This window comes from Cetorhinus maximus, chromosome 28, assembly GCF_964194155.1.
Source record: "Cetorhinus maximus chromosome 28, sCetMax3.hap1.1, whole genome shotgun sequence".
In the NCBI taxonomy this organism is placed as follows: domain Eukaryota; kingdom Metazoa; phylum Chordata; class Chondrichthyes; order Lamniformes; family Cetorhinidae; genus Cetorhinus; species Cetorhinus maximus.
In genome coordinates, this window is record NC_135906.1 from 7,146,645 (window position 1) to 7,166,769 (window position 20,125).

General features: G+C 47.6%; 1 protein-coding gene across 2 annotated transcripts in view; it reads left to right on the plus strand.

Moving 5' to 3' along the window:
* The window catches only part of LOC144668993 (CD209 antigen-like protein C), a 32,574-nt gene extending 17,092 nt beyond the window's left edge, over positions 1-15,482 (plus strand). For both annotated transcript variants that reach the window (XM_078531533.1, XM_078531532.1), the window contains 2 exons: positions 1,328-1,437; positions 14,994-15,482. In XM_078531533.1, the coding sequence (XP_078387659.1) occupies positions 1,328-1,437; positions 14,994-15,129 (246 nt within the window). In that variant the 3' untranslated portion in view covers positions 15,130-15,482. The remainder of the gene's footprint in view (positions 1-1,327; positions 1,438-14,993) is intronic.
* The last annotated feature ends 4,643 nt before the right edge of the window (positions 15,483-20,125 follow it).

Sequence of the window (20,125 nt, forward strand, 5' to 3'; positions counted from 1 at the left end):
CATAAAACTATCATTGATCATCGTACAACCCACCTGGTTCACTAATGCCCTTTAGGGAAGGTAACCTGCCATCTTTGGCCTGGCCTACATGATCCATGACTCTTAGCTGCCCTCTGAAATGGCCTGGCAAGCCAATCAATTCAAAGGGCAATTAGAGATGGGTAACAAATGCTGGCCTTGCCAGTGGGGCTGACATCCCATGAAAGAATAAAGAAAAATAAAATGAATAAAGAAAATAAAATTAGAGCAGGATATTTGAGAAACACACAAACATTCTCCCCTCTTACTTTTACTTAACTCTTGACACAACAAGCAGTGAGATAAATGTACTTTAACACTCTCCTGTATTGCACTCCAATATGGTGGAGATAAGCTTGGGGATTTTTTTTTGATCTAGATCATGACAATATTTCAAGATTAAGATTAATTCCTATCTTTTAGCAAGCTTGGTGGTAGAGTAAACATGAGAGATAGAGAAAAGCCTTAATTTTGCCTGTGAGCAAGAGACGGTTCGGAAACACACAGGCAGAGAATGAAATATCCGGGTCTTGGGAACAGAATAGACATTTGGCCGCAGCACCTATTGCACTAGAAACTGGGACACAGACACAAAGGCTGAAAGAAAGCAAGTGGGTAAACACACCAAAAATGCAAGAGTCAGCTAAGTGTGTAAACTATGCATTTGTACCTATGTATTACATAGGCACAGGTTAAGGCTGTATTATAGTATAAGAATAGAACTGGGTCTCCTTTAACTTCAGAGCATTCTCAAGGGTCAGGTGCAAGGCAGCCTTCATAGCAGGTCTGGAGGGCAGGAGCTGGTCACTCCAGGATTTCTGTTATTCTCCTTGGCGGGGAGTCAGAGTGCACTCTCGAGGTAGTCAAAGCCTGGGAACCGGGTTGTACTATTTGCAGCAAAAACAGAAAATGCTGGAAAAATTCAGCAGGCCTGACAGTCTCCGTGGAGAGAGAGAAACAGGGTGAACATTTCGAGTCCGTATGACCCTTCTTCAGAGGGGGCTTGAAACGTTAACCCTGTTTCTCTCTCCACAGACGCTGTCAGACCTGCTGAGTTTTTCCAGCATTTTCTGTTTTTGTTTCAGATTCCCAGCATCCGCAGTATTTCACTTTTATCTTAGTGTATTCTTTGTGTGCTATTTAGTATAAACGGAAGACCAGAAGAGTGACTGTAATAAAGTTTTGAATTATAAAAGCACTTGTGCGTGAATGATAGGCGGAATTATTGTCATTGGACTAAAAACCCTTTGCGGTGTTGGTAACCATTCAGGAATTCATTAACATTGGTATATACTTCTTTCCCTGTCAGATGTATATACAGTGGAATATACAATATGATCATTGGATTGGACTGACTGACGCTACTAAAGAAGGGAAATGGCACTGGGTAGATGGTACTGATTATGCTTCAAATGTCAAGTGAGTAGTGCCTGCATCACTCAGTAAGGTCATTCCCACTTTCACTGCCTGTGAGGTAATTTAATGGACTGCGTCGGCCACCATATTGAACCAAATCAAAATTAATTCCATTGCTCTCTGTCATCCAGCTTTCTTCCTACCCCTGTAGCTACATCCCCTTAACGCCATGTGCCATTACCTTCAGCTAGAATTGCTTCTCCATCAATCTCCCCTCTGATACTTTATCAAATGCCTTCAAAAATCATAAAAAGCCCATCCACCACATTTCCCTTTCCTCTCACCTTTCTTCAAAGAATTTGGGAAGGTTGACCAAGTGTCATCATCCTTTTAGAGCTCCATTGAGATGGCCCTGATTAACTCATGATTCTCCCAGCGTTTACTATTTCAGAATATCATTTAGGTGAGAATAACTGGGCTATGATCACCTGGCTTGTCTCACCTATATTATTTTGAAGAGGGAGTCCCATTTTCCCCTCTCCACTCCTCGGGCATAATTCCCTGTTCACTAAACTTTGGAAAACTATTAATGGAGCTTTTAGAATCGCTGTCTGTCCCAGCTTCCCCAGGGTCACCAATGGCCAATTAGGTCCTTAGGATTTAGTATGTTCATCTCTTATGGAGTCATCATATCCATGACCTGCCTTACACCTTTCTCTATGACCACTCAGTTCCAAAGTTCACACATCCTTCAAACTTCAATGTGTGGAGAAAAAGTCTTTAACTGCCTTTTATCTTTTAGTTGTTTTTCTCTTATTTCCTCAGTCATTCTCATCTCTATTGCAGAAGCTTTCCCCTATATATTAGGACCAACATTTTTAATATCTGCTCTTAGACAAGGGTAGGAGATGCATGGGAAAACCACCACCTGCAAGTTCCTCTCCAAGTCACATACCATCCAGACTTGGAACCACATCGCCATTCATTCCCTTTCGTAGTTACATAGAATCATACAGCTCTGCAAGAGGCCATGATGTCCAACTTGCCTTTGCCAGATCTCTAAAAGAGTTACCCAATTAATCCTACTCCCCTACATTTCTTTTTATTAATTTATGTGGTGTGAGTATCACAAGCAAGGTCCACATTTGCCACTTATCCCCAATTACCCTTGAGAAGGTGGTGGTGAACCACCTTCTTAAACCGCTGCAGCCCATGTGTTGTGCGTACACCCACAGTGCTGTTAGGAAGGGAGTTCCCAGTTTTTTGCCCGGCGACAGGGAATGAATGGCGATATAGTTCCAAGTCTGGATGGTCTGCGGCTTGGAGAGGAACTTGCAGGTGGTGGTGTTCCCAACCATCTCCTGCCCTTGCCCTTCTGGGTGGTGTGGGTCACAGGTTTGGAAGGTGCTGTCGAAGGAGCCTTGGTGAGTTGCTGCAGTGCTTCTTGTAGATGGTACACACTGCTGCCACTGTGCGTCAGTGGTAGAAGGAATGAATGTTTAATGTGGTGGATGGGGTGCCGATCAAGCAGACTGATTTGTCCTGGATGGTGTGAAGCTTCTTTGACTGTTTTTGGAGCTGCATTCATCCAGGCAAGTGGAGAATATTCCATCACATTCCTGTCTTATGCCTGGACACCTGGACAGTCTTTGTGGAGTCAGGAGGTTAGTTACTCACTGCAGAACTCCCAGCCTCTGACCTACTGTATTAGCCACATTATTTATAAGGCTAGACCAGTTCAGTTTCTGGTCAGTGGAAACCCCCCAGGATGTTGATAGTGGTGGATTCAGTGATGGTAATGCCATTGAATGTCAAGGGGAGATGGTTAGATTCTCTCTTGTTAAAGATGGTCATTGCCTGGCACTTGTGTGTCATGAATGATACTTGCCACTTATCGGTCCAAGCCTGAATGTTGTCCAGGTCATGCTACATATGGAAATGGACTGCTTCAGCATCTGATGAGTCGCGAATGGTGCTGAACATTGTGAAATCATCTGAACATATGAACATGTGAAATAGGAGCAGAGGTATGCAGGTACAGCAGGTAATTAGGAAAGTGTTGTGACTTGTGAGTCACACTTGCACACTCGTTGCAGGGTGACCAAGTTGGTACTTTAGATAGAGTAGTTCTGCAGACACTTCTTAAGTGGAACACATTTATGTTTATTTACATGTTATTCCACAGCTACGCATGTGTGTTTCTACACCAAACTCTATCTACGTACTCCTGCTGCTCACTTGCAGACAACTGAATTCCAACTGACTAAGTAATTACAGTTAGCCCGCGCTCTCCACTATTGGTTATGCAAGTGATCTTCCTTTGTAGCATTCTTCTTAAACGTATACAATACATTATATAAAACCATAGTTACCACATCCCTCCCCCTTTACTCAGAAGCATATTTTTACATATACAATCACAATCTTTTCAAAATAACAAATTACTTTACAAGTAATTTGTAATTTACAAATTTAGTCTTACTGGGGGTTTCCTTATGCATGTAGAACATCTCAGCTCTACAACTTCAGATGTTCTGTCAGGAACCTCCTTTTCTGGAGTTGTCTGAACATCAGGTTCTTCAGTGGTACCTGCAAATCTGTTTCCTCAACTCCTGCAGGTACAACAGGCACATCTGACACATCTGTACTAGGTTGAGATCTCTCAACAGGAAACGTTGACTCAGTTGTGGACACTGGTGGAATCATTTCTTGGTGATTTGTTTCTCTCTTCCTCAAATGATCCTCATGTCTCTGTATGATTCAGCCTTCCACCTTCACACGGTTAGATAAAGGTCCAGTCACTGCACTTATTTCACCCGGTAACCACTTTGGTCCTTTTCCAAAGTACTTCACGTATACCGTCTCTCCTGTGGTAAACTTCCTGTCATGACTATGCCACTCTTTTCCAGTTTTCTGACTTCCCTGACTCCCTTCCACTTCCCCCCTAAGTTATTAAGCTTAATCGCGTCCGGAGACAGCGTTTCATCAATAATTCTGCAGGTGTGACACCTGTTGTTGTGTGAGGGGTGGTCCTGTAGTGGAAAAGGAAGTGTGCTAGCTTGGTTACTATGGAATCTCCAGTTAACTTTTACATGCCAGACTTAACCGTTTGAACCGCTCTTCCAACCAGTCCATTTGAAGAAGGGTTATACAGTGAAGTTTTTACATGAGTGATACCGTTGAGGCTGATAAACCACTGAAATTCAGCACTCGTAAATGCCGTGCCGTTAATGGATACGGCCATTTCTGGTAGTCCGTTGATGGCAAAACTTTAACGTAGCTTCTCAATTGTAGCAGAAAACGTTGGTGACTTCACCTCATATGTGTCCATCCATTTTGAGTGGACATCAACAATGAGAAGAAACACTGTTCCCATGAAAGGTCCCACATAGTCAATGTGTAATCGTACCCATGGCCTTCCTGGCCACTCCCAAGAGTGTAACGGAGCTGCTGGAGGTAACTTTCGAATTGCTGACACGACACAATTCTTCACTAAGCTCTCAGGCCACCATAGATAGCTGCATGCTATGGTCTTCATTCGGGAAATTCCTGGATGTGCACTATGTAGTTCAATCAACAATGACTTTCTTCCCTTTGGAGGGAATATCATTCGTGCTCCCCACAATAAGAAAGCAACCTGGCTGGTAATTTCATGTCTTCTGTTAAAGTACAGTTTCATTTTGTCAGATACGGGCTCCTGTGACCAACCATGAAGCATTTGTTCTCATACTTCAGAGATAGGACTGGGTCCCTACTTCTCCAGTCTCTGATCTGTCCAGCGCATACCGGTGGTGAATCTAAGAAAATTAACAATAACACGAGTTCTTGTGGAACTGGGACATCTTCATCTTTTTCTTGTAATGGCAAACTACGCAGTACACCGGCATTTGCAATTTGATTTCCAGGATTATGTACAAAAGTATACTCGTATGCTACCAGGATTAAAGCCCACTGTTGTATTCTTGCTGAGGCTATGGGTGGTATAGCCTTGTCCTCGCTGAACAATCCTAGCAATGGCTTGTGTTCTGAAACAATAGTAAAATGATGGCCATGTACGTATGGGTGAAATTTCTTGACACCGAAGTTGACAGGCCTTTTTCTATCTGTGAGTATCCCTTTTCCGCTGTGGTGAGTGTTCTTGACACATCCTATAGGCCGTTCCATGCCGTCATCCATCCAATGGGAGAGCATTACTCCCAATCTAGGGAGATGTGTCACATGTCAACAGCAATTCTTTTCTCTGGTCAGAATGTACTAATAGGTTGGACGAGTGCAACAATTGCTTCACCTTTGTAAAAGCTTCTTTCTGTGGTGCTTGCCAAGACCAACATTGGTGGTTCTTGTTTAGATAATGCAATGCAGGGGGGCCAGCAGTGTAGACAATTTGGGTAAGAACCGGCCATAATAGTTGATCATTCCTGGGAATGATTTGAGCTGTTCTTTGGCGCAGGTGCCTCTCTTATGGCTCTCACTTTCTCCAGAACTGGGTAGAGGTCCTGTGAATCTACCCGGTGACCCAAATAGATTACCTCCCTCGCTTGGAACATGCACTTTTTTTTAAACACGCTCCAGCCTGCAAGAAACACTATAAGACTTCTAAGTTCGCCAAATGTTCCTTTTCAATGAATCCCATCACCAGAACATCGAATAAATAAACTCCAATCTGGGGCAGTCCCTGCAGTAAACTTTCTATTGTTGTCTGGACTATGGCGAAAGCTGAGGAGATGCTGAAAGGTAATGGAGTATATTTGTACAACCCTTTGTGGGTATTCATTGTGACAAATTCCTGGGAGGCATTATCCAACTCTAGTTACTGGTAAGCATGACTCATGTCAAGCTTCGTGTTGGTGGTTCCACCTGCCAGCTGGGCATACAGGGCCTTCGATTTTTGGTATGGGGTGTCTGTCCAGCTTAGTGACTTTGTTAACTGGCAATTTGTAGCCTCCACAAATTCGGATGCTTTGGTCGGGTTTAAGGTTGGGGACTATTGGCGCTGCCCATTCTGAGAACTGCACAGGTTGTATAACGCCCAGTTTCTCTAATCTGTCCAGTTCTGTGACGACCTTTTCCCGCCTTCATGAATCGCAGGGTTACCTCTGGATCCACATGAATTTTTGATTGCAGACCCTGGATCTTCCCTTCCCAAGTTCATCCTTGAAGACTGAGGCTCATTTTTGTAGTTGCTCTGGTAACCCACTTGCTCTCAACTGGAAAATTTCAGCCCATTCTTAATTAATCTCCTTTAGCCGGCTTCGTCCCAGGAGACTTGGCCCTTCACCTGCTGCCACCATCAAAGGTAGTTTTGCTGATTGGCTTCTGTAATGGACAGTAACTTTGCTTATGCCTTTGACTTGGATGTCTTCACCCAATATTTCTTCGTGTAATCTTTGTCCTACATTGTGGTTACTGTTAGGGGGCCTGTAGACCGCTCTCACTAATGACATCTTTCCCCTACTATTCCTCATGTCCACCCACACCAATTCTACATCCTGATCTCCTGAACCAAGGTCATATCCAACTATTGCACCAATTGCACCCTGATTAACAGTGCTACCCCTCCACCTTTACCTAGCTTTCTATTCTTCTTGAAGGTCATATACTCCTCAATATTCAGGACCTAAACCTTGTTATCCTGTAGATACGCCTCCGTAATGGCTATCAGATCATGTTTATTTACTTCAATATGCGCTATCAATTTGTTTACTTTGTTTTAAATGCTGTGTGCATTCAGATACAGAGCCTTCAGTTTTGTCTTTTGGTTATCTTTGTAACATCTGGTCTTGATTGTTGGTGTATTCATAGGTTTTTTTTCTCTGGCCCTTCCTGCCATTGTCTGACCTTCATTTCCCATATTACTATTTTCCTCTCTTACCTTGTCTCTACTCTTTGATATACCACATCTTTCCACTTTTGATCCCTCATCCCTGCTACTTAGGTGAAAGCCCTCTCTACTTCCCTAGTTATGCATTTTGCAAGAACACTGGTCCCAGCAAGGTTCAGGTGTAGACCATCCCAACGGTACAGTTCCCACTTTCCCCGGTACTGGTGCCAGTGCCCCACAAACTGGAATCCACTTCTCCCACAATCTTTGAGCCACATGTTCATTTCTCTAATTTTATGTTCCCTGTGCCAATTTGCACATGGCTCAGGCAATAATCCAAAGATTATAACCATTGAGGTTCTGATTTTTAATTTAGTGCCAGCACCTCATATTCTCTTTGCAGAACCTCTTTCCTAGTTCTACCTATGTCATTGGTACCTACATGGACCACAACTACTGGATCCTCCCCCTCCCACTGCAAATTCCTCTCCGACCCTGAGCAGATGTCCTGAACTCTGGCACCGGGCAGGCAACACAGCCTCCTGGATTCTCGTCCTTTCCTGCAGGGAACAGTGTCAGTTCCCCTCACTGTACTTTCCCATACTACGATTATGCTCCTTTTTTCTCCCCCCACTTGAATGGCTTCCTGTGCCACAGTGCCATAGTCAGTTTGTTCATCCACCCTGCAGCCCCCACTTTCATCCAAGCAAGCTGAGAGAACCTCAAACTGATTGGACAATTGCAGTGTCTGACGCTCCTGCACACCTTCCCGCTGGGTCCCCTTACTTGCCTCGCTCTCACTCACACCCTCCTGCCCCTTACCGCTGACCAAATCTGTGACTGCCTCCTGGTATAAAGCATCCAGGTAACTTTCCCCCTCCCGATCACTGACCCAAAAATTCTTCCCACTGACAGTGAAGGAACGGCGATATATTTCCAAGTCAGGATGGTGAGTTGGTTTGAGGGGAACTTGCAGGTGATGGTCTTCCCCTCTATCTGCTGCCCTCGTTCTTCTTGGTGGTAGAAGTTGCGGGTTTGGAAGGTGCTGCCTAAGGAGCCTTGAGGAGTTCCTGCAGTGCATCTTGTAGATGGTACACTCTGCTGCTACTGTGTGTCTGTGGAGGAGGGAGTGAATGTTTGTGGATGTGGTGCCAATCAAGTGGGCTGCTTTGTCCTGGATGGTGTCGAGTTTCTTGAGTGTTGTGGGAGCTGCACTCATCCAGGCAAGTGGGGAGTATTCCATCACATTCCTGACTTGTGCCTTGTAGATGGTGGACAGGCTTTGGGGAGTCAGGAGGTGAGTTACTCATTGCAGGATTCCTATCCTCTGACCTGCTCTTGTAGCCGCAGTATGTATATGGCTGGTCTGGTTCTGTTTCTGGTCAATGGTAACCCCCAGGATGTTCATAGTGGGCGATTCAGTGATGGTAATGCCAGGGAAGATGGTTAGATTCTCTGTTGTTGGAGGTAGTCATAACCTGGCACTTATGTGTCGTGGATATCTTACTTACTACTTATCAGGCCAAGCCTGAATGGTGCCCAGGTCTTGGTGCACATGGATCCGGACTGCTTCAGTATCTGAGGAGTCACAAACAGGACTGAACATCCACTCAACGTTTCTGGCTGAGGATGAATGTGAACACTTCAGCCTTTCCTTTTGCACTGACATGCTGGGCTCCCCCAGGCATTGAGGATTGAGGATGGGAATATTTGTGAAGCCTCCTCTACTGGTAAGTTCTTTAATTACCCACCACATTCACTGACTTTTGCAGAGCAATAACATGCTGTCGGGGGGTGGGGACTAAACAAGCTGAGGGCTGGGCTTCCACCCCTCAACGGACAGGAAACCCCATGGTCGAGAGCCGCCAGCCAATCAGATTTGTCAGCAGCTCCCGCAGTCCCAGCAACACCCAGAGCTCAGTAGCAAGTGCTGCCCACGAGAATCGAAAATGGCTTCCGGACCCACGCTAGCCCCGGACTTTTAGGGCAAGAAGAGATCATTCATCCTCGGAAGGGGGTTGAGAGGGGTGAGGGGTGGGTTTTGGAGGCCAGGAGGGGAGGAACAAATAAGGGGGATGGTGGGGGTGACATCTTGTCGGGGGGGTGGGAGGGGGGGTTTGCCCCCATGCCTGTCAGGAGACCATAAAATACAGCCCAAGGAGGGGATAGGCTGAACTTACACCTCAATTGTACCTTTGCGTACTATCCCCAAATCCCTTAATTTCCTTAGTAGCCAAAAATCTATCGATCTGTGAACATACTCAACGACTGACCATCCACAACTCTCTGAAGTAGAGAATCCCAAAGATTCACAACCCTGTGAGTGATGCAATTTCTCGTCATCTCAGTCCTATGGCCCATTACAGCCCTTCATATTTACTGGGCTTTTCACATAGATAATTGCAAAAATAATGGGAAAACTATGATTCTCTTCTCTGTTCACCTCTTGGCTGATCTAATAACAGTCTCCATTAACTTGGCTGCTGCTTATACTCAACTCCGTTCAGTTGAGTTAAGTATTAGATGCCTTGCAATTGATAGAAACTCTCTTGTGCATCTTATTTGTCTTTATATATGACCAGCTAAGCCACCTTGGCTTTTCTTTCATCACATCCCCTTCTGTGGACCCCGGGTATGTATTTGCCTTCCACACTTTCTATTTTGCTTTTTGATTTGTATTCTGCACCAGGCATGTCACCAGCCAGAAGGAGAGACCGGCCGACCCATTCCAAATCACCTGCTCTTTTTGTGAAGTTTGCTTTTCTGACTTTGCGTATGTGTGATTGATTTTCACAATCTTTAGTTCTGCCAGCCAACTGAGACTGCAAAATGCTGTGAACACTGCTCCCCAGCTCATCCCCCACACGGAGACCTTAGACAAGGGCAGGCTCACTGCTAACCACGCGGGCCCAATAGAAGATTTTTCCTGATTACTTTGCCAACACGATGACAAAAATATTACAGGAGACAGGTGGGAGGAGTGGGACTAACTGAGTTGCTTTTGCAGAAAGCTAGCATGAACATAATGGCCTCCTTCTGCGCTGTCACCGTTCTATGATCCTGAACAGCCTTGTGTACTTTCAGTAGACTTTTCAGCTTTCTAGCTTGGATTTGATTTGTATCTTTGCCACCTCCTGTTTAAATATTCCTCATTGTCGATCTAAAGGGGGATTTTAATTCCCTCCGCCCAGTGAAAATGAGATGGGACTGAGTTCAAATCAAAGCCAGAGAACTTGATGCTGGTTTCCTGTCTGACCATCATCTTTCCACAGCTGCTTTAATAGGCGGCTGAGTACCTGCCTGACTGGGCCTCATAAAGACATTGACATCAGGGCCCTATTGCACCAATGGGACTCAAGGCCCAATTTATATTTTAACAATAGCAAGCACAATCTACAAAGCCTCCTGGGAGAAAAGTGAAAGGTTGAACAAACAGCGAGAAGGACTTAGAAAGGCGAGTGAAATAGGCTCTGACACACGGCAAGATAGAATTGAACATGGAGAACGTGAACGTGAGGTGACACATTACAGGAGGAAGAACGAGGGGTGGAATTTTCAGTGGCGTGAGCGGACGATATGGCCAGAAGACCAAAATTCGGTTTTGCGACGTCGTGAAACCAGTTTGCAGTCGTTGGCTCAGCCCGTTGATGGGAGGGGCTGTGTTTCCCAACACCGGACGCCAGGAACCTCACTGTAACAAACCAGCATATCATTGTAAAACCAGCCTACCGGAACCATTCCCCCACCCCTCCGCTGGATCATACCCCCCATGTCGCCTGGAAAACATGCTCGTGTAGAGCAACTCTTGACAAGTGTGACGTGCAGAGGTCGGGACTTACCGCCAGGGACTGGCTGTAATCGTGAACACCCGAGGAGCAGAAGATGCTGGACCCGACAGTAAGGGCAGGCTGGAGGAATGTCTATGACATGCTGGGTGGATTCTCATGGACATGGCTCTGTGGCCAAGTTGGGTAGACAGCATTAATGCTCAAAGCGGATGATGACCCAAGGGGTGGGAGAGGAAGATCTAGGATCGACTGAGAGAGGAAGAGGTTTTGGGGGTGGGGTGAGAGTGGGAGGGGCGCAGAGTACGAGGGGAGGAGGGGGTAACAGGAGAAGACGGCAACTGGGGACGTATGTGTTAGGGGAGTGAAGGTGTAAGAGAAGGAATTCGGAGGGGGGAAGGAGTGCGGAGAGGGCAGGGAGTCCAGGAGTAGAAAGGAATGCAGAGAGAGGAGGGAATCCAGGGGGAGGAAGGAGTGCGGAGAGGGATGGGAGTCCGGGGTGGGGAGGGAGGATTTTGGAGAGAGAGAAGGGAGTCCAGGGGGAGGAAGGTGTGTGGGGAGTGGAGGGAGTAAGTGTGGAGGAAGAAGTGAGAGTAGAAGAAGGAGCTGGGAAGGGGGAAGGGGTAAATCTAGAGGAAGTAGTAAAGGTGTCTGAGGGAGTCAGGAAGGGGGAAGGAGTGAGGCTAAAGGAAGAGGATGAGGTTGGAGGAAGGTGTTGGGGAAAAGGACTAATGGTAATGGAAGAAGTAAGGGTGGAGGAAGGAATCAGGAGGCGGGAGGGACTAAATGAGGGGGAGTCCGGGGGTGGGAGGACTGAGAGTGGGGAAGGCGTCCCGGGGGGCAGGGGATGCCGTCTGGAGGGGCAAGGAGTCCCGGGTGGGATAGGGGTCCTGGTGGGGGTAAGGGTCCGGGGGGGTAGGGGTCTGGGGTGGAGAAATGGCCCCTGGGGGGGATGTGCAGGTGAACGAGCAAGGGAGAGTCTGATGAGTCCACATTTGCCTCCTGGGGAGTGAACTGAGGGTGGGATTGGTAGGAGGGAATGGCGAGAATGACCGAGGGCAGAGTGAGGCGTTAGGGTGGGAGGGTGGGGTTTTCGATGGTAGAAGGGATGGCGAGGGTGGTTGGTGAGGACTCGGAGGCAGACACGGACCCTGGGGGTGGGAAGGAGGAGGTTGGGGAGGTTAATGTGGATGAGGATAGGATTTTCAGGAAGGAAGGGAATGTGCATGTGGGCATCCCCGATGGAAAAGGGTTGTGGCTGGTAGGTCACGGAGGGGAGGTGGAAGGTGATGCCGGTGGGGTCAAATGTGATGGGGGACAGGAAATGGGTGACTGGGGGAGGGGAAGGGAAGGGGGAGCGAAAGTAAATCTGAATCAAGACAGTTGTGGTTGGCGAGATCAGGTGCAGCGTGGGAGTGCGGTCAGTGGGTGGACGGAGATGCGGGTCAGGTTCAGATGGACAACTGAAAGTGAACCCCAGTGGGCAGCATTCAAAATGCTTGGGACATTGAGATGAGGGTGAATCAGGAATGATCCGTGTGTGTGGGAGTGAGTGCTTACACAAGGCTCTGAAAGGCCCTGCCACACTTCTCCCTCCAGGATCACTCATTGGCCAGCTGCTCCCTCTGTGGTGACAGAGGATGAGGTTGAGGGGCTGAGAGGCAAAGGGGACTTGGAGGGAGTGGACCTGACTGGAAGATCCAGGGGTGTCCAGCTGCTGCTGCTCCTCCCTTCTTGTGCCCGAGGGCCCCAGCCTTACTTGCTGAGGGGGAGGAGCACCTGGAGGGAGGTCGAGGTGCCTTGTTTCCCTCTTGTTGCCACTCACCCATGGCTCCCGTGATGGAGTGCAGGTCTGCGCACATCTCCGCATTCTGCTGGACCAGGGTCTCCATGGCGTCCGCCATCCTCCCCATGGAGATCTCCATATGCACACATGTGGGCACCACCTCACCAGAGAGCAGGCAGACACACTCCTCCGACTCGCTTGCCCCTCTGTTGAGGGCTTCCAACAGCTCTGCGTGATGTTCCCCCGCCTTCAGCTGACTCTCCACCATGAGTTGGAAGGCTGAATCCAGAGGCTCATCATCTGACTCGGACCTCACAGACGCCTCTTTCCCAGCAGCCCTCTGAGTGCCGGGGAGCTCGGCTGAACCTGCCTCCTCCTGCTGAGGACACGTGTCCGTGTGGTGATCACCAGATTGTGAACCCGAGCCTGCTCTGGATCTAAGTCCCATCGAGGTGTGTGTCTCTGCGCTGGTGGAGGGTGTGGGTAAGCGCACTTCAATGGGGGAGGTGTCCCCTTGGCTGGAGGTGAGGATGTGGAAGGAGCTGAGGGACTGGTTGGCTGAGGGTGTTGGTCACTTGGCAGAGCTCCCCGTGAACCACTGTGGGGGTAAAGGAGATCGTGGGCGGCCTCCATGATGTCCAAAAGGCGCTTGAAGGATGCGTCATTAAACCTGGGGCCTGCAGTCTTTTTGCCTTTCTTTGCAGCAGTCCTGGGCTGGAAGCTCTGAGAGGTGTGCGGGCGGCTGGGTTTAAATATGGTGCTTGGCGTGATGATGCAGCGAGGGGATGGTGTGGCGGGCGAATAAGACGCCACCCACTCTGGAAAGGGCGTGTTTCCCGGGAATGCATAAAATGAATGTGACCGGGAATAGGCAAGTTCATCTCTGTCTCTCCACTGCCACTAGTGCTGAGGCTGCCGATTCGATGCTGCTTTCTACATTTTCCCATCGCTTCCACATTTCAACAAGCATCACTCCTACAGCGTAAGAATTACACCACGTTGAGTTTCTCCATGAATCCAGTTTATTGGTGATTAAGAAGTTTGACCCCGTGTGTTAGTGGCTCACATCTTCCAGTCTCCAGGTTGTCAGAGACTGGACATACTCACCCCCGCAGAAGCAATTTGGGACCCCTCGAAAGCCCCAGTCCACAGGCTCCGTGGATATTGCCTGGGAAGTTTGAACACCCATTGGGGGCAATTACCCTGCTCCCTGATACCCTCTGAATGAGTCTCCGACTCTGACTTAGAGTCAGAGACTTCAGACAGTTCCAACCCACTCACCTGGATAGTTACCCAGGAAAAGTCAGACAGAAAAATCCTAGTCTAACTCTTGGGAACTATACAAATGACTCCCTAACTACCCCACCGAGTCCTGATTACCCCACTGACCTCACCCCCACCCACCCACTGACCAGACCTGGACTAGCCCCTACCACCTGAATCCCCCCTGAGCCCCTGGCTCCCCCCACTGACCAGGTCTGAATAGTCTCTGACTAGTCAACCCCTCTCAACATGACCTGACTGCTCACCACCACCCCCCCCAACAGACCAACCTACCTACTCACCCACCTTACTAACGTACCACCCTACCCAGCTGGCACCCTTCCAGCTGCCCGCCCCACTTACGCACCTACACACTCACCCTTTCGCTCACTCCTTCACTCACACACTCGTTCACTAACACACTGAGAAGCCTGGGGACACTTAAACATTTACTAGAGTCCGGCAGCTAGTGCCGTATAAATCAGTGCTTCTGTGCTGGGGTTCCCTTCGCTGGTCCCTGTGAGGACTCTCACCCTGTGGGACCGCCCATTGGGAGACGGAGCCTTTTCACTGTCAGCAGGTAAGTGGGTGGCTCTCTGTTAGGTCAGAGTCAAAGGGCTCCAGTTCTGATGGGAAGATTTGGGCCAAACGCCTGACTATCCAGCAGGCAGCAGAGTTTCAGGAGTGAAAGGGAGTAGGAGGGCACCTTATGTTAGTGTCAGTGCATATAATGGCAGCAACTTATAAATTAATGTTTATACCAACCAACACACAGGAAATCCAATGCTCATGTGTTGAATCATTATTGTGCTGTTATCGAGGTTGCAGTGACTCTATTAAACGTTTAAACATCAGTTTAGAGTGGAAACTCTTATTGCATTGAGTACATTAGAAAGGGTCTTTTCACTAAGTTTAGTGCCCAACACTCTCAATTTATTCAGTTCTATTCTCTTTCCTCACCCAGGTTTTGGTACAGTAACCAACCCAATGGTGGTGAAACTGAAGAGGATGAAGATTGTGTCGTGACCACTAGTGATGGCAAATGGCATGACTGGCCTTGCAGTTCATTTCATTCCACAATCTGTGAAAAATCAGCATAATGTTGTCTTCCTGAACGTTATAGTCGATGGAAAGTGAATCTATTTTTAAATGTTCTGTCTGTGTACATTGGGGAAGAAGCCTGGAGCTGGTGTTGGTGTGGTGGGTGTGTTTGCCCAGGGCTTTCCCTCCCCCTCTTGATTGGAACTGCCCTAAAAGTCTTTGGTCACATTCAGTTTTGTTCTTTTACCTTAACCTAACAATGGAACGAGCTGCGTGGTAGAATGTCTCTATTGTCCTGAGCAATGGTGAAGCAGTTCCCTTCACCAGGATGTTGGAGAGTGCCAGTGAAGGTCTATCTGTGCTTCCTGGTTCCTCAAATTCCAGTAGAATAAAGCTGTTCTGGAAATCACAAGCTGTATTACGTGTTCTGTGCCTTAGAGAGGAGGACATCACCCAAGTTCACCTCTGTCTCAGCTCAAGTGCCGCTGAAACCCACATTCATGCTTTTGTTACCTCCACACTTGACTATTCCAGCACATCCCTCGCTGGTCTCCCACATGTTACCTTTCATCACCCCATCAAAATCTCTGGTGCCTGTGTCATAACTCGTACCAAGCCCTGTTCCCCTATTACCTTCCCTGCAACCTCCTCCTACCCCACAACCCACTGAGATCTCTGTGCTCCTCTAACCCTGACCTCGTGAGCATCCCCGATTTTAATCGCTCCACCATTGGTGTTCACACCTTGAGTTGCCTGGGCCCCAAGCTCTGGAATACCCTCCCTACACCTCTCACTCTCTCTACCTCACTTACCTCCTCAAAACCTACCACGTTGACCAAGGTTTTGGTCATCTGACCTGATATCCAATTATGTGGCCCCGGTGTCACATTTTGTTTTCTGATGGCCCTGTGAAGCAGCTTGGGAGCTGTCAGACCTCTGGTTAGGTTGGTCGATTAGCAGATTAGATTGATTTGTCTGTAACAACAAGGCTGTTTTCCAGGACTGGATTGAGGTCATTCAAAACTCTGGTGTCTCTATCTTAACTTGGAGCAAGTCCTGTTCTCCTATCAGCCCCTGTGTTTGCTGACCTACCTTGGCTTTTGGTCAAGCAACCCCTTGATTTTAAAATTCTCATTATTATTTTCAGCTCCATCCCTGCCCTCACACTTTCCCGTCTCTGTAATCTCCTGCAACCCCACAACACTCCAGCATCTCTGCGCTCCCCTACTTAAATGGTTGAATTATGAACTTGGCGACTCGTGCAGCTGAGTTCAGGTTTCATGACACCACGTATGCCCCAATAGATGCTGTAGCCAATGGGAACCTCTCTAGGTCCAGGCTCACTAACATTTTTGCCGAAATGAGAGATGCACTTTTGACGGAATAAACCTAACCTCCAACCTATGCTGATTTCTGATACGTAGATGACACGCTCACAACCTTTGAATGTCAGCTGAGTTTAAGGATTTCCTTTTACACCTTAATCTGCTCTATCCTGTGCTCAAATTCACCTTTGAGATGAAACAGTCTATTTGACGTGCTAGTTGAGAAATCCACAAATAGATTGTCTACCACTTTCTACCACAAGCCTACTTTACCTGTCAATATACATGTTCCGATTCATAGGGCTCCATATGCTATGAGATTGGCCTTATCAACAATCTTGGAAATAGGGCTCTGGTCATTTCCTCACCTTGCAGGCTTGATGCAGAAATAGAGCCACATCAAAGTTACCCTGCAGGACAGTGGCTATACTGATCAGATCTTTGTTCACTGTGTATCGCGCAAACTCGCAAATGGGACAAAGGCTGACACTTTCGGACCTAAAAAGTGCCTGGCCTACCTCAAATTACCTTGGCAAGGCAAGATATGGAAAACAATTTGGATGGCGGATTGAGCAAGTACTTTCAGATTGCCACTCTCTGCAGTTGCTACGCGAGTGGTATTTCCTTTGTTGCTGCCAGTCCAAGAAAAGTATTTCCTGCCACTCAATTGTGCAAGATCATGTATGAATGTGAACATGTATTAATGTATGGAGCCATGTACATAGGCTGTAAGTCCCAGTGATTGGCTGATCGAATCAAACAGCATTTTCCTTCAGTTGTCCATGAGAGACAGAGTAGAGACCGTGGTTCCAGACAGAATTCATGTAAACGCGATGCAGCTTAGTAAGAGCATGAGAAACACAAGCTCAGTTTGAGGTGTTATTTCTAGAGGTACAGGGTTGAAAAACAGAGAAGTTGTGTTAAACTTGAGTGGAACCATGTGGTTAGACCACACAGAGCACTGTGCACAGACTTGGTCTCCATATTACATAGAAAGAAATAGAGACATTGGAGAAGGCATAAAGTAGGATTTACAAGCACGATACCAAAACTGAGAGGGTACAACTGTCAGGAAGGACAGAACAGGCTGGATTTCTTTTCTCTAGAAAAGAGAAAGGTTGAGGGGTGACTTGATAGTGACTTGAAGGGGTTTGATTGAGCAAATGGAGAGAATAAGCTTCCATTTGTAAGGGATACCAAATCTAAGGGCCACAATAGAAGATTATCATTAATAAATCCAATATGGAATTCAGGAGAAGCTTCATTACCCAGACAGTGGGAAGAATGTGGGAAACTCACATGTGAGAGTAATTGAGGAAATTGGGGTCCTCAACCCAAGATTTGAAGGAGGTTTCAAGGGGCCAATGGATACTAACCAAAAATACATTGAGACCTGGGTGTATATGTGCATAAGTCATTAATGGTGGCAGGACAGGTAGAGAGAGCTGTTTCTAAAGCATTCAGTATTCTAGGCTTCATTAATAGAGGCACAGAGTACAAGAGCAGGGAGGTTTTGATGAATTTATATAAGACACTGGTTAGACCTCAGCTGGAGTATTGGGTACAGCTCTGGATGCCACACTATAGGAAGGATGTGAACGTATTGGAGAGAGTGCAGGAGAGGCTTACGAGAATAGTTCCAGGGTTGAGACACTTCAGTTATGAGGAAAGATTGGAGAAGTTGGGACTGTTTCCCTTGGAGAGGAGAAGACTGAGAGGAGACTTGATAGAATTTTTCAAAATCATGAGGAATCTGGACAGAGTAGATAGGGAGAAACTGTTCCTGCTCGTAAACAGATCGAGAACCAGAGGGCACAAATTTAAAGTGTTTTGCAAAAGAGGCAAATGCGATGTGAGAAAAAGCTTTTTCACACAGCGAGTGGTTCGGGTCTGGAATGCACTGCCTGGAAGTGTGGTGGAGGCAGGTTCGATTGAGGCATTCAAGAGGGCATTGGGTGATTATTTAAATAGAAACAATGTGCAGGGTTACGGGGAAAAGGCAGGAAATTGGCACTCAGTTAAAACGCTCAGAGAGCCAGTGCAGACACGATGGGCCGAATGGCCTCCTTCTACACTGTAACAATTCTGAGATTTACCTGCACACTGCCACTTCCCACATCCAAACAGTAATTTGTCTCCCATTTCTGGCACCACTGCTGCTTAAATCCAACTGGTCACCTATTGATTTATTTTTGCCTTCTTTCAGCCACTATCTTAATTTTTAGGTGATGCTAGATAAACACAGGAGGGATAAAGGATTAGGAGGTTACGCTAGCAGGGTCTGATGAAGAGGAGTGGGAGGAGGCTCATGTCGAGCATTAAGGCCAGCATAGGCCAGTTGGGCCGAATGGTCTGTTTCTTTGCTGTAGGTTGTAAATGGTTCAATGTAAATGAGCAGGGACCGAAACGGCGAGTGCTGCTCCATGTTGCTGGATTCCACTTCAGCCTGGTACTTCCGAGCATGTGGACAGACCTGGGAGAAAGATCAGAGCCCATGATTGAACTTTAACAGCGAAAGGCTTTGATTATTTGATGGCAGAGAACAAGAAGACTGAACTGCTTCAACTCAACCCAATATCCACACACACCCTTCCAGCAAAGACTGGCAAATATCAATTGGGTGGGATCATGACAAGTTTCCCCTCTCTTACCCAAGGGGGTAGAGGCCAGTTGTCCAGCCCTTACTACCACCACACCAAAGATCAATGAACTCAGCCCAAACTGGAGACCTTGATTTTGGGACAAAATGGGACCCCTTCCAAGCCCACGCTTGTCGGTAGTGAGACCAGCTCAGCGATCTTCCCAGAGGCAGGTTTCTAACCGGCCACATCGGAGTGTTAAGGGAGGCGGGCAGGGTTTCAGTGCTGCAGGCCGAACGAGGGGGGCCAACAGCTCTGGGGCCTCAGCAGCCCCACCAGGAGGTGACCTTGCTGGCCTGCACAGCAGCCAGGCTGGTGGGTCAATTGGCAAGGAGCGGAAACCCCTTTCTGCTGGATTGGTCTCAACCGCCATTCCGGCTGTTTGTAACCACAATCCCCTCTCTGGAACACAAAGTCTCCGGTTATAATGGCCTGTCATATTGCCGCAGGGAGACCACCTCCAGAGGGTTCACAACCTCCACACCTATTGGGGGAGCCACTCTGCTGCCAGTGGAATACCAGTGATGTTACAAAATTGCCCCCCATTGGGAGTTTAAATGACTGTAATTGGATGCCCCTCTCCTTGGAGGAGATAGACGACCCTCTTCCTAACCCCCTGAGAAAGCACCCCGGCAACGGGAATGCATCAGGAAGCAGTCCCAACACCACAACCCCCCTCCCCCTCCAATATTTTCCTATCCCACTTCTCACCACCACAGTGCCGGGAAAATTCCAGCCCGTAATGGGTCAGCGGGAGACTCTGGACGCAAGGTTATCATGTCCTCTTGCCTCTTTATGGATCTGCCCTTCGGGCCTGCCATCTCCCTCCAGTCAATGAACAGCCGCCATTTCGAAGGAGTCAGTTTAACATTATTCTTCCTTTGGTTTTCTGTTCAGTATTGGAGTTGGACCTGGAGATTGTGACACTCATAGATCCTGTTTCATTCTCAGTTTCCACAGTGAAGCCTTCCCTGTTCAATTACACATTGGCAAAGGTTTCCTGTTTCCATTCGAACTCCTGGTACCTGATGTCCGACAAGCCTAACATTGCTTACATAATATCCAGCACATTGGTTTTATAATCATTTGCC